The 14,806-nt window shown below is 39.4% G+C and overlaps 1 protein-coding gene across 4 annotated transcripts in view; it reads left to right on the top strand.

Annotated features, from left to right (window-relative positions):
- Ptpn12 (protein tyrosine phosphatase non-receptor type 12) overlaps positions 1-14,806 on the top strand; it is a 72,423-nt gene that overhangs the window by 35,809 nt on the left and 21,808 nt on the right. For all 4 annotated transcript variants that reach the window (XM_029477245.1, XM_029477243.1, XM_021163661.2 and 1 more), the window contains 5 exons: positions 857-952; positions 4,527-4,565; positions 5,489-5,560; positions 10,209-10,268; positions 12,361-12,503. In XM_029477245.1, coding sequence (XP_029333105.1) covers positions 929-952; positions 4,527-4,565; positions 5,489-5,560; positions 10,209-10,268; positions 12,361-12,503 — 338 coding nt within the window. In that variant the 5' untranslated portion in view covers positions 857-928. The remainder of the gene's footprint in view (positions 1-856; positions 953-4,526; positions 4,566-5,488; positions 5,561-10,208; positions 10,269-12,360; positions 12,504-14,806) is intronic.

The raw sequence follows: 14,806 nt of genomic DNA, 5'->3' as shown, positions 1-14,806 counted from the left end.
CCCTGCAAGAGTTCTAATTTTTTTTTAAGATTTATTTATTTATTATATGTAAGTACACTGTAGCTGTCTTCAGACACTCCAGAAGAGGGCATCAGATTTCATTATGGATGGTTGTGAGCCACCACGTGGTTGCTGGGATTTGAACTCGGGACCTTTGGAAGAGTAGTCGGCCCTCTTAACCACTGATCCATCTCGCCAGCCCAAGAGTTCTAATCTTTAACTACTCTTAGGGCACTGATTCAGTTATATCCCAGTTTATTTATTTTAATCAGATATCTTGTTTTATCTATTCTTAGCTTACTAATTTCAAACCCATATGGTTCTGAGTACGCTCTCATTTTGAGTAGATTCTTAAGGTGGTCATGGGAAAAGCTGCTAACTAGTTTAGTATTCTTAGATTCAAACTGTACTTTTGTGTTTCTGCTATAGTTAGTTCTTTCTCTCTCTTTCTTTTTTGGCTAGGTATTAAGTTTATTTTGTTGTTGTTTCCTGAGTCAGAGTCTCTCTGTTATATCGTCCTGGCTGTCCTGGAGCTGTGTAAACCAGGCTGGCCTCAACTCAAAAAGATTACAGAGTAGTAAGCCTCTGCCTCCCGAGTGCTGGGATTAAAGGCGTGCACCATCATACCCAAGATCTTGTTTTTATTTCTTAGTACCAAGTAAGTCTTAATTGCTGATTCTGTACAATATATCCAGTAAATTAGCAAAAGCTGAAATGAATTGGATATATTTTGTCATGTTTTATACTCTGAAAGAAAAATGACTTTTGATGAAAACATTACTAATAAAATTTGAAACCTTAATGAAATATTCTTGATAACTATAGTAAATGTAAAGTTTACCTGTCACTCTTTCAGGGCGTGTATGGGCCAAAAGCATATGTGGCAACCCAAGGGCCTTTGGCGAATACAGTCATAGACTTCTGGAGGATGATATGGGAGTATAATGTTGTGGTAAGTGACTTGTCAGAGATTTTGAGATCTATAATAGGTAATGACATTATGTGTCTTACTGAGAAAGAAGTAAGGCAGCCTGTGTTTGTATGATTTATTTTTATTTTATGTGCTTTGGTATTTTGTCCGCATGTGTGTGTGTGTATAAGAGTGTCGAAAGCCCAGGAACAGAGTTACAGGCAGCTGTGAGCTTGCATGTGCCTGCTGGGAACTGAACCCAGGTCTTCTGGAAGAGTAGCCAGTTCTCTTCACTACTGAGCCACTCCAGCCCCTAAGAATTTTCTGGGTAGCCTTTGCGTTGTTTTTAATGATTGTATTCATTTTTATTTATTGTGAATTGGTATTAGGTTTGTAGATATGTCTTTGAGGGTGTGAGGTCCTCTGGAACTGCAGTTACAGACAACTATTTGCTGCCATATGGGTGCTGGGAATTGAACCCAGGTCTCTAAAAGAGCAGTCAGTACTCTTAACCTCTGAGCCATCTCTCTAGCCCCTGTAAAGGCCTAACTTTTTAGGTATAATGGCCTAAGTGTAATGACGTTTCTAGAAAAGACAAAAACTACTTTTGAAGATAGCTCATTAAATTCTCACAAAGTAGTTAACATATTTTAAGAAAAGCGTGACTAAGCCGGGAGTGGTGGCGCACGCCTTTAACCCCAGCACTCGGGAGGCAGAGGCAGGCGGATTTCTGAGTTTGAGGCCAGCCTGGTCTACAAAGTGAGTTCTAGGACAGCCTGGGCTACACAGAGAAACCCTGTCTCAAAAAAACAAACAAAAAAAAAAAGAAAGAAAGAAAAGCGTGACTATAGTTTAAATTTTGTCCTAAGTCAACCAATGATATAACTAGTAAATAACTTTAAAATCATTTTTCAAAGAAGATGAATGCTTGCATAGACCAATGAAATGATTGATAGTATAGGTGTGCTCTTTTAAAAATAATAATTACGCCGGGCGTGGTGGCGCACGCCTTTAATCCCAGCACTCGGGAGGCAGAGGCAGGTGGATTTCTGAGTTCGAGGCCAGCCTGGTCTACAGAGNGAGTTCCAGGATCAGCCAGGGCTATACAGAGAAACCCTGTCTCGAAAAACCAAAAAAAAATAAATAAAAATAATAATTACAATATTTTTAATTTATTGTTTGAGAAATTCATATATACGTTCAGTGCATCTCCATCATATTTACCTTCTATCTACTCCCCCTATCTCACCCCTCTTGACTTTCCCTCCTCTGACTCCACCTAAGGGTGGAAGGTCATCACCCTTCCAGTTTCTTCCATTAGTGCTTCTTACGAGCACACTAACGTAGAGCCATGCACTGAGCCTGCTGAGCCTACCGAAGCCTGTAGCCCTCAGGAAAACTGACTCAGCAGTCAGAGCACGGGCTGCTCTTCCAGAAGATCTAGTTTTGATTCCCCGCAGCCACATGGCAGCTCACAACCATCTACAACCCCAGTTCCAGGGCCTTCTGTGACATCCTTGGGCACTAGGCATGTATGTAGCTCAGACATACATGCAGGCAAAAGGCCCATTCATACACACAAAATTTAAATTGTTTTAATTAAAAAAATAAAGAAGAAGAAAAGACTGTTTTCCCTCCCACGCAGCCATCAGTTGTCTGCATCTTCTCAACCAGGAGTAGGGACTCCATGTGCCTGTCTTCCGTTCGTGACAGGCACATCTTTGCTTCTTTCTTTTTCTTTTTCTTTTGTTTTTATTTTATTCACTTACGTCCCAATATCTGCTCACTTTTTCCTCCCAATACCCCCTCCCACAGAACTTCCCCTCATTCCTCCCTCCCCTTCTCTTTGAGATGGGGACCCCACCCCCCTCAGCACACACATCAGGTCACTACAGGACTAGGCACATCTGAGGCCAGACAAGGGGAATGAAATCCACGGTCAGGCAGGCAACATATTCAGGAAGAGCCCCCACTACTGTTGTTGTGGGCCAAGCTGCTCCTCTGCTACATAGGTCCATGGAGGCCTGGGTCCAGCCCGTGGTTGGTGATTCAGTCAGGGCTGAGGTTAGTTGACTCTGTTGGTCTTCCTGTGGAGTCCCTGGTCCCTTCCCCCAACTCTTCCACATGACTCCTGGAGCTCCATCCAGTGTTTGGCTGTGGGTCTCTGCCTCTCTTTCCATTGGCTGCTGGGTGAGCCTCTCAGAGGAAAGTTCTGCTAGGTTCAACAGCCATATTTTATAACTTTTGTCTGAGAGTAGGATATTTTGGGTCCTTCTTCCTAGGAAAATAGATGTAAATGTATTAACTATAAATTATTAAGTAAAGTAAGTATAAAAGAATGTAAAGAACCTCTCTCCTCGCCCCTGGTCATTCAGGGGGATGCATATCTGAACTGTTAGCGTTTTGGTTCCCTTTGGCTTTTTGGATAAAGGGGAATAGTGTGCCACTAGGTTTGAAAGCAAGAAACTGGCTTATAGGATCCTTTGGAGCATCGCCATTGGAATCCACACTTGTGTGGCTGTGGGAAGTCCGTGACAAGGAACTCTCATTACTTTCTCATGAATGTTACAATGGCTTTTTCTGTGGTGTTGCAGTGATTCTAATGCATTGGCATCCTCCGCTGTCCCTTTGAGAGATTAATAAAAGGGGATTGCAATAACCCTTTTATATAGTGTTTGCTGACAATTTCATTTTAAAATGAGATTTAAAGCAGAAACACATTTTCTGGATAATGGCAACATATTATGTCTGCATAGAAGGTTATATTTTTCAGAAGTATGCATTTGCCAAAATTGGGAGAATTGTCACTTAAGATTTGTATTTCATTGTTATGTATTTTCAAGATAAAATATTATATTAAGCAAATATTGAGCTCTAGATAATATGCATGCTGAGTTACCTAGTAGACTGATATCTACTGTACACTAATGCATTGAAATACCTTTATAAATAAGGTGATAGAAGGATAAGTACGATAATTGTTATAATAGTTTAATGATAACAGCTTTTACTATTAAATTTTTTAACTTTTATATTTTAAATATAAAATGCTTCTATAAAATGAGGAAGCATATAACTTTTATCTAGAGGTTATTAATTTTAATAAATTCAACCTTTTTTAAAGTTGTATTTAAATGTGCTTTAATAGTTGGTTAAGAGTAATACTAAATTAGGTTAATACCCTAACAGTACTTTAGTATAACTCAAAAGTAAGAAATAAATGAACCAGATTAGAGTTTAATCCAAACTAAGTAAGTCATTTTAAATGAAGTCACTTTTATTTAGTTTTTGTTTAGAAGATGTGGTTTTCATAATTCATTTATCTTATGCTTCTTCTTAAGATTTTATTTTTATGTGTGCTTTGCCTGCACAAAGTTTATGTGTTATGTGTGTGCAGTGCCTCCAGAGATCAGAAAAGGGTATTGGGTCATCTGGAACTAGACTGACAGATAGTTACTAGCCACCATGTGGGTGCAGGGAACCAAAACCAGGTCCTCTGGATGAACAGCTAGTATCAAGGAAACTTTTGCTCAGAATAAAAGATAATTATTGACATTTGTATATCGTTTGAAAAGTAAAACTATTTGTAGCTGATTTTTTTTTCTCTCCTTCTTAGATCATCGTGATGGCCTGTCGAGAATTTGAGATGGGAAGGGTACGTTAAGCTCCTGGTCATTTCTTACTTCACTTACTGATCCCATGTAGTTAAGGGTATGCACTTCTTTTTGTGCTCTGCTACTTTATATGATACATGGAGCACAAACTTCTCTGTGTTTCAGAAATTCATTTTATAATATACTAAAATTAAGTGTATTGTTAAGTATAGTTTTCAAATGTTTCATGATATTTTAAGTCATATAATTTATTGTCTAAAAAGTAATTTTTAAAATGGTAATAAAATTGAACATTAAAGTCGTTCTGGTGGTCAGCAATTTAAGCTACATATGATGTCATACACTTGGAATGCCAACACTTGAGAGGCAGAAGCAGGGAGCATACCACAAATTTGAGGCCAAGTCAGTTTACATAATGAGTTCTAGGCCAGTTAAATCTGTATGAGATCTTGTCTCACAATTTAAAAAAAAAAGGATAATCTTAAAAATAGCATGAATATTCTGATAAGTCTCTTTGCAAAAACTAATCTCTCTGTATGAGTGTATTGCATGTGTGCATACATAGGCATGTGTATGTGTGTGCAGGTAGAGAGAGTCACATGTGGTGTGTATAAGTATGAAAAACCAGAGGTCAGGACCAGTTAGTATTTTTCTGTTTGTCTGTCCCTTACTCCCCCTCTCTCCTCCTTGCTTGAGATAAGGGTCTCTCACTAAACTGGGAGCTTACCATTTCAGCTTCCCCAGCTGGCCACTGAGTGCCCAGAATTCCATCTTCCCTACAGTATAGGCAGATATACTATGCCTGACCTTACATGGGTGCTGGGCTCCAAATTCAGCTCTGAGTGCAGAGCAGGTACTATATCTGTTGAACCATCTTCCCAGCCCTAGGACTAAAATATTTCTAAAAGCTTAGGAAATATCATAGTTACTGAACTTTGTTCTATTTATATTTTTTGCACAACAGAAAAAGTGTGAGCGCTACTGGCCTTTGTATGGAGAAGATCCTATAACATTTGCACCATTTAAAATTTCTTGTGTAAGTACTTATTTGTATGTGTTTTAAAATATTTTTAAAAATTTGTTCTTTGAGAATTTCATAAACAAGTACAATATATTTTGATCATATCTATCCCTGCCCCATTTTCCAGGTCCTCAGACTCACCAACTATGTCTTTCTCCCAACTTCATGACCTTTTTAATCCACTGAGTTGGTGCACATGGTGTAAGGCAGTAACATGGAGCCATGCAAACACCCTAAAGAAAATTAACTGTTCCTGACCCAGCAACCAACAGCTAGCAATAGCCCCTCCCCTTGGAGTAGGACTGTATAAGCCCCTCTTCGTCCTTGTTGGAAGTTGATTGGCTCTGTCTTGTTCAGGGAGCTGCCACTCCAGTGTTTTCAGTAGCCCTCTTACACCCAGAAAACAGTTTCCCGGCAGTCCTCTCCAACCTTGGGCTCTTAGAGGCTTCCTGCTTGCCCGAGGTGGTTCCTGAGCCTTGTGGGGAGGGGCCGATACGGATGTCCCATGTAGGTGAGCATTCCACACCACTTGCTCTTTACTCCTTGCTCCTTAGTCATTTAAGCGTCTCTGTATTTGCCTCTCTCGAGCAGGAGATCCTTCCTGCTTGAAGCTTGAGAGTTGCACTGATGGCTCTATGTAAAGATCAGTTTGGAAGGCTGTTTGTCCACCTAGCAAAGTAATAGAAGTGGTTTCTCCTCTAGGGCATATGACCTATCCAGTTTACAGTGTCAGGCTTGATTTCCATCCTGTGGGGCAGACCTTAGGTTCAATAAAAAGGGGATCCTATAACATTCATGCCACAATTACACCAGTAGGCTTGTTTTGCCAGGTCAGGTATTGTAGCTCACACAGTCCACAGCCAGGTAAGACTTACACCATCAATACATATCACCTTTTCTGCATTATAAAAGCTACACATTAGAGAGGATACCTCCACAGTACCTATTTTTATATACATGATTTCATCAGAAAAGCAGCATTGTGGACTGAACATTTAAATTGTAGTATGGTACAAACTCAGGATATTACAAGCCTAGGACTTAATTCCATGCAGACTTTCGCTTATAGTAATCGGCACTGAGGTTTTAAACTGCGTTCAGATTCGGGAGGTCTAGGAACAACTTTGGTTTTTCAAGACAGGTTTCTCTGTGTCACCCTTCCTGTCCTGGAACTCTATTTGTAAACCAGGCTGGCCTCAAACTCAGAAATCCGCCTGCCTCTGCCTCCCGAGTGCTGAGATTAAAGGCGTGTGCCACCACGCCCGGCAAGAACAACTTTAACGACTGTTACTTTCTTTACTTTTATGATGATTCTGTTAGTCTTTTTACATCTCTTGACAATGTACATGTGACTGTTTCTTTGGAGGTTGATATAGTCACTTCTGATCAAATAAATGGAAGAGGACATTGCTAACTGAGGTATATCATGCTCTCCTTCCTCACATTTTAAAATTAGGAATAAAGTTAAATTTGAATCCTGAAAGTAAAGATTATTCTTTACAGCAGGTAACTTGACATGAGCCTGAAGTGTAGGCTGGCCCTGGTTGATGCTGGGATTCCAGCATCACTAAGGAGGATTGTTCAAGTTTGGCCTGGTCTGCATAACAAGTTAGAGAGCAGTGATTCTCAACCTGTGGGTCACAACCCCTTTCATAAACCTCTGTCTCTAAAATATTTACGTTACAATTCATAACAGTAACAAAACTACAGTTATAAAGTAGCAAGGAAAGTAATTGTATGCTTGGGGGTCTCCACAACATGAGGAACTAAAGAGCCACAGCACTAGGGAGGTCCTTGGTGCAGGGTTGACGTGGGAGACCATTTAGTGACCTCTGGAGTTAAACTCAAGTTCAGATACTACCACAGTAGAAATTTGAGAAAATGAAATTAAAAACAATGAGGGAAGAAAATGAGACAAGGGGAAGAGAGAGAAAAATACATAAAATATAGATGAGCTAAATATAATGCAACGGTTTTATTTATATGGCACTTAATATCTAATACAATAAATGCTGTGTTTGCACAACTAGCAAACACCTTGAACTTGACATTTTGGGATGCTTCAGAGAAACAGAACCAAAGGGCATTGTAGTGTGAGTGGAACATGTGGAGAGCTCTGTAATAAAGAAGGGTTTGTGAGATCACAGACCCTGGTAAGTCTAAAATCCACTCATAATTGAACTCATTCAGTATGCAGCAAATACTCTATAAAGTTGTAATGTGGGACAACATGAAAGGTTTTTGTTGCTGTTAGTTTTCATTTCTCAGACAAGATCTCACTGTGCAGCCATGGCTGGCCTTGAACTCACAGAGCTTAGCCTGCCCCTGCCTCTAGAAGGTTTAGTGTTTACTGGGGCTGGAGAGATGGCTGAGTGCTTAAGAGTAGGCCTGACTTCAATTCCTAGCAACCACATGGTGGCTCACAACCATCTATAGTGGGTTCTGATACCCTCTCTGGCGTGCAGGTGTACATGCAGATAGAGCACTCAGAAACATTAAATAAATAGATGAAATCTTTTTTTGAAGTATGTACTACTAAAATGGAGAAAAGATGTTCCGTTTTAACCCTGCTGCATTTTGTGTTATTTAGGATGAACAATAACAACTAATACACAGCACAATACACTCAGTAAAGGCTCTTAAACCCTCGTAGTCCAGAAAGATTCTATGTTAGACTCCAGGACAGCTCAGGGAACTTAGTTCTGAGTGCTGTAGTTATAATAACACTTACTAATTTAAATGCAATAAGGTAACTGTGGTGAATGTCGCTATTCAAGTAAAAATTTGATGTTCGACATTCAACAGCAAAACAGTTCTATAAAAAGCAGGGAAAGAAGAGTCTTCTGTGTGGTTTTTCACCTGATCTCGAAGATAAGTGAAGTCCTCTGAGTAAGAAAAGATGCTGAGTTGTCAGTATCGGGGTCAATCCATACTGAGGACTGGAATACAAGGAACTTCTGTGATGTTTGTGTGAGACAACTCACGATATATTTCCACTGACTTAACTGCATTTATACAAACTAAATTTGCAGACTGAAAGCATGCTAATGAAAACCAACAGTGTGTGATGTGCCTGCTTGGCACTCACAGTGTTTGATAGAGAGGCGAGTCTTTTGGGGAACTGTGGTACAGGGATGGAAAGGGTGCCGTGTGGTCAGAGTGGAGGACTAGCACAGGCCAAGCCGCTTAGCCCGGGTATCAGCGCTGGCCCACTAGACTATTTGCAAAGAGTGTTGTTGTACTGATAGCCAGATCTACCTCAAGCTCAAAGCTCACATTCGCAGTCTTCTCACCTAGCCTTCTGCATGGTGGGGTTATAGGCAGGAGTGACCTGTTGTGTTCTTGATTGCTTTTGGTAAAAGTAAAATGCACTTTCCTCTTAACAATAAATGAAAAAAATGTTGGACATGGTGGTACGAGTCTTTAATTCGTTGGTGGGGTAGGAGAAACAGCAGAGACAAACAGGCAGAATTCTGAGTTGGAGTCTAGCCTGGTTTCAAGATAGGCAGGACTACACAGAAAAACCATCATGAAAAACCAAAGAATGAATGAATGAGTGAATGAATGAAGTGATTCCCATGCTAGAATTATAGTGGATGTCTATTTTATTAATGAATAGCATATATTGTCCTTGTTAATGACAGGACTACACCATCTGTGGTTACAACTAACAAGGCAAAACCAAGAACTCAGCAGCAGACAAATGTCAGGCTAATAGACTCAAAGCTGTGCGTGTACAACCATAATAAGGTAATAGCTACGGGGTTTCTCCCCACAGTGCTGCTCATTTAGATTGAGCATTGAGTGTGACAAGGGAATAGAGCCTTGTGGGAAGAAAACGTGGTGAATGTGGGATGCGGTGGCAGTAAGTGTGGCATTCCTCTGGATTGTTTCCTTAAATGGTTTCGGGGATGATTGCCACTTCAGTATTCTCTGTTAGATGATAGAGTCAGGATTAAATAATCACTGACTAGACACGTTTTAAAGCCAGTAAGTAAAAATTAGACAAAACAGTAGGAAGCAAAGGGCATGGCTCAGTGTGTTAGGTGATAATCCTACCTAGCATGCTCAAGTCCTTGGAGCTTAGTCCCTAGCACCATTTTGGAAAAAAACAAAAACAAAAAAAAAACTTAAATGGATTACTTTTAGATTTTTTTTTTTTTTTTTTTTTTTTTTGGTTTTTCAAGACAGGGTTTCTCTGTGTAGCCCTGGCTGTCCTGGAACTCACTCTGTAGACCAGGCTGGNTCCTGGAACTCACTCTGTAGACCAGGCTGGCCTCGAACTCAGAAATCCGCCTGCCTCTGCCTCCCGAGTGCTGGGATTAAAGGCGTGCGCCACCAACGCCCGGCTTACTTTTAGATTTTTAAAATAACTATTAGATACATCCAAAATTCTAAATGCTAATTTTAGGTTATGGACCTTTAAGTATTTGTGTGTCTGTGGGTATGCGCACAAGCAAGCACAAGCACTTTATGTTTGTTTGTTTGTTTGTTTGTTTGCTTTTCAAGACAGAGTTTCCTCTATGTAACAACTCTGGCTGTCCTGGCTCTTTGTAGACCAGGCTGGACTCGAGATCCGATGCCTGCCTCTGCCTCCTGAGTGCTGGGATTAAAGATATGTGGTACCACATCAGGCTCAATTCACAAGCTTTTATCTTTTTAGGAAAATGAACAAGCAAGAACCGACTACTTCATCCGAACACTTTTACTTGAATTTCAAAATGTAAGTAATTCCTATTATAGACTAAAAAGAGTTCCTATTTCCATTCATATTCATTCTTCCCTTCTCCCTCTCCTCCCTCCCATTCTTGCTATGAGTCCGAGTCTTGCTATTATGTAGTTTATTTAGTGAGTGTCTTGAGCCTTATGCTGATCAAACTGCGTAGGAAAGCAGTCTGAGGGTTACTTTACTTAGGACAACAGAATTTTCTGTCTGTGTCTTGCATAATTATGCTTTCTTTGTTGCATAGTTTTCTTCTATTAACACTTTGCAGATTATAGCTTTATTTATTTATTACTCACTTGTACTCAGAATTTTTTATAAAGACAAAACTAAATTTTCATTTAAAGGTTGGGATATAGCTCAGTGGTGGGGGCCTTTGTCTAGCAGGTACAAAGGTTCAATTCCCAGCACTATAAGAAATTAAAAAGTGAGCTGGAGAGATGGTTCAGCAGTTAAGAGGACTGACTGCTCTTCCAGAGGTCCTGAGTTCAAATCCCAGCAACCACATGGTGACTCACAATCATCTGTAATCAGATCTGATGCCCTCTTGTGAATCTGAAGACAGCTACAGTGAACTTAGATATAATAATAAATAAATCTTCTTTAAAAGAGAGAGAAATTAAAAAGTAAATATTAATTTAGATTTAAATTAAAGTATCTTCAGGCTGTTGACTTAAATGTTTCAGAGCCCAAAAAATGATAATTTTTCAGGGAAGAAACCAAAGACATATATAAAAAAACATTGGAAAGATGCTTTTCAGCTTTTTTCTCCTCTCTTTATTATTAGTCTGTCTTGGTCACTGTGTTAGTCAGGATTTCTCTTGCTCTGACTTAACATCATGACCAAAAAGCAACGTGGGGAGGAAAAGGTTTGTTCAGTTTACACTTCCATGTTGCTGTTGAGTACTGAAGGAGGTCAGGATAGGAACTCAGACTGAGCAGGGACCTGGAGGCAAGTGCTCATGAGAGTTCATGGGGGAGGCCTGCTTACTGGCTTATTTCCCATGCCTTGCTCACCAGGACCACCAACCCACAGATAGCATCACTCACCATGAGCTGGGCTCTAGCTATTGATCACTGAGAAAAGGCCTTACTGCTGAATCTCATGGAGGCATTTCCCCAACTGAGGCTCCATCCTCTCTGATGCTAGCTTGTGTCAAGTTGACACACACAATCATCCAGCACAGTCTTGTCACAGCTTCTTCCCAGCTCATTGTAAGGCTACCTACTTTCTGGCAGGCGACACACGGTCTTTCTTCTCACTGACTGGACTAGTGATAGCCCTTTAGTTGAGTCATTTCTTGTACTCAAGTTGCACATTTTATCTCTAGTTAGTACCTTAACTCCTACAAGTGTATCAGATATATTAGTTATTCTAACTATAAAAGTATGTATTGCATATATATTGCATAGATAAAAGGGATTTGAGAAGTTAAATAATTTGCCTATTTAGTAAATGACAAATATAAAACTTGCATATTGGAACTGAAACCCAAGCTCTGTTCTTTCTACTGACATCTAGAATAATCAATCTTAAAAGTTATTGAGGGGACTAAGGAGACTGCTCCAAGGTTAAATGCCCTTGCAGAGCTCCCAGGTTAGTTTCTAGCACAGCGCTGATGACTAGCCACTCAAATTCCACTCAGATCTAAAACTCTCTTTGACCACGGGGGCATGAGGCACACACGGCATACATATGTCCGTGGACTCATAAATGAAAATAAATAGTTTTTAGAGTTACTGAGGCATCTTTGGATGTTTAATTTATGCAGGCTATCATTTTCAATATTTACTATAAGGTTAAAATTGGGGAAAAATTTTAAAAACATGGAATACATAGTTTACAAGTTTGTAAATACATTCTTCTAATTACTGAATTTCTGCTTTTCTTTTTCTTAATATTTATTATTTATATGTAAATACACTGTAGCTGTCTTCAGACACCCCAGAAGAAGGCATCAGATCTCATTATGGATGGTTGTAAGCCACCATGTGGTTGCTGGGATTTGAACTCAGGACCTTTGGAAGAACAGTCAGTGCTCTTAACCGCTGAATCGTCTCTCCATCCCCTGAATTTCTGCTTTTCATGTAGGAATCCCGTCGGCTCTATCAGTTTCATTACGTGAACTGGCCAGACCATGATGTTCCTTCGTCATTTGATTCTATTCTGGACATGATAAGCTTAATGAGGAAATACCAAGAACATGAAGATGTGCCTATTTGTATTCATTGCAGGTACAAAATAATTTTCTAAATGTAGAGAAGTACAGTGTTTATGTTTTGTGAGATAAGGTTTTATTTCTACATCAATATGATGTTTTATTATATCTTGAGCTTTTCCTAGCCCTGTTATGGTGTGTTTGAGAATAAGACCCTGTGAATTGATATAATCTAATCTGGTTAATAGACTGTCTAAATGTTGCTGTAAAACATCATATTTCCTGATCTGATCAGTGTCAGGCAAATTTTCATGAGTGATGAAGTCTCAGACTTTAAAAACTGTATATAGATATAAAGGCCTTACTGATCTGAGATCCTGTGGTCTGCAGAGAAGTGCTGGGTGTAGGGACACGCTTATAACCCCAAACCAAGGAGGCTGATGTGAGCTTTAGCCACTCAGGAGTACATCCTGATAATGTTGTCCCTTAGCAGAAAGAAGGGAAGGAAAGAGAGGGACAGACACAGCCTTACCTGACACATACTAAACACGAGAGTTTGAAAGAATTCATTGCTAGTTACAGAGCATAGATGTCATTTGTAAGATATACCTAAATTTCATAGCTCTTACGATGTAGATTGTAAGGTGTTTTCCAAGTGACAAACATCCTGTGCTGGATTTTGTTCCCGAGGAGCAAGCTGCTATGTCTGTACCATTGCTGTCATACCCCGAAATTATAGTTTACAAACTTCTGAAATCTTAAGCAAACATGAAATGAGCATTCTTTTTTTTTTAACCTTTTAAGGAATTATGGTGGATGACATTTATTGTTAAATATTCTAATTTCCCCACTTTTTTTTTTTTTTTTTGAGAATTGAAGGCTTATTACTGCATCTTATGTAGGCCAGGCTGGTATCAGACTTGTTAAATAGCCAAGGCTATCTTCCTTGCCTCCACTGTCCTGCTTGGATTATAGATGTGTGCCATGATACCTGACCTAGCATTTTTGTAGTAAGTTAAATATAAACTGTTGCTATACATTTACTGGACATCTTTATTTAATTGTGCTGTGTAGCATTGCCCAAAGTAATGACTTGCTCCCTTAACAGGCTTAAGTTTAGCTATATCTCTGTTAAACTGCTCCGTAAAAATGTTTTCACTCTTTTCAGGTAATATTAAGTTCCAATTAGTCTTTGCAAAATTAGTCACGTTGAGACGTAAGAAGTCATGTAAACACAGCCTTCAAATTCTGCCATTCTTGAAGGGGTAACTAATTTTGTGTTCCGAGTGCAGGTTAGATTAATTGTGTTAAATAAGAGCAGGTGTTTTTAACTGAACTTTTTGACCTGTTTTTATTGTCTGATTATTTTTCCTACTTATAAGCCATGAAATATTTTAAATGAAAAGCAAAGAAACATTCCAGTTGGAAGGAAGATAGCCTTAATTTTTTTTCATATCTGGGAAATTAAGAATGTGTGCCTAAACATTTATAGGATTTTTATATCCTTAAATATTGTGACTTCTTTGTTCCCTGTCTCATCTGACAGACTTTCTACTCCAGTGAACTCCATATTATTTATGATAGAACTAATGAGCTCTGAAACACTTTTCAGAAAGGTTTGTTAGTGTTGTGTGGCTTCTTTGAATGACCACTGCTCTTTTTTTAAAGGCAGGATCTTAGTAGCCACGGTGAGCCTTGAACTTTCACCTCCCCATCGCTAGGATGCCAAAGAAGGAAGAGACACCTCACCTAACGTAGTTTAAATGGAAAATTATTCCAAGGCTCCCTAAAGTGGCTCATGCCTGTAATCTCACTGCATAGTGACTGTCGGAGACCAGCATGAGATAAGAGCAGCATGGGCTGCAGAGTGAGACTATGTCTCACGAAGAAGAAGAGAATCAACAATACAATCCTAAAGGAGCAAACCAACAAAAACCCAAAAACCAGGGATACAGCAAAGGAAACAACTAAGCTATGTTTTAAACACAGGAAAAATAGCTGCCACTTGAATTGTTAGGTTTTTTCCTATTGCTGTTATAAAATATCATGACCCAAAACAAATTTAAATAAGAAAGGGTTTACTTTAGCTCACAGTTTCAGAGGGTTAGTGTGCATAATGTTGGGGCATAGCATCAGCATCGGAAAGTAAGGCAAGACTAAACCCTGCAAGCCAACCAATATTTGTCCTCCAACAAGGCCCCATTTCCTAAAGGTCTCATATTACACCAACCTCCTAAAGTGCCACCAGCTGGGGACCAAGTGTTCAAATGTGTGAGTCTATGGAAGACATTACTCATCTAAACCACCTCATCCATGTTTAAGGTCTACATTTATAGTATATATAACTGTGTTAGGGAGAATACAACTTCTGAAAGAATA

Source organism: Mus caroli, chromosome 5 (assembly GCF_900094665.2).
Source record: "Mus caroli chromosome 5, CAROLI_EIJ_v1.1, whole genome shotgun sequence".
NCBI classification, from domain to species: Eukaryota; Metazoa; Chordata; class Mammalia; order Rodentia; family Muridae; genus Mus; species Mus caroli.
This window is presented reverse-complemented; position numbering and strand designations above follow the sequence as displayed.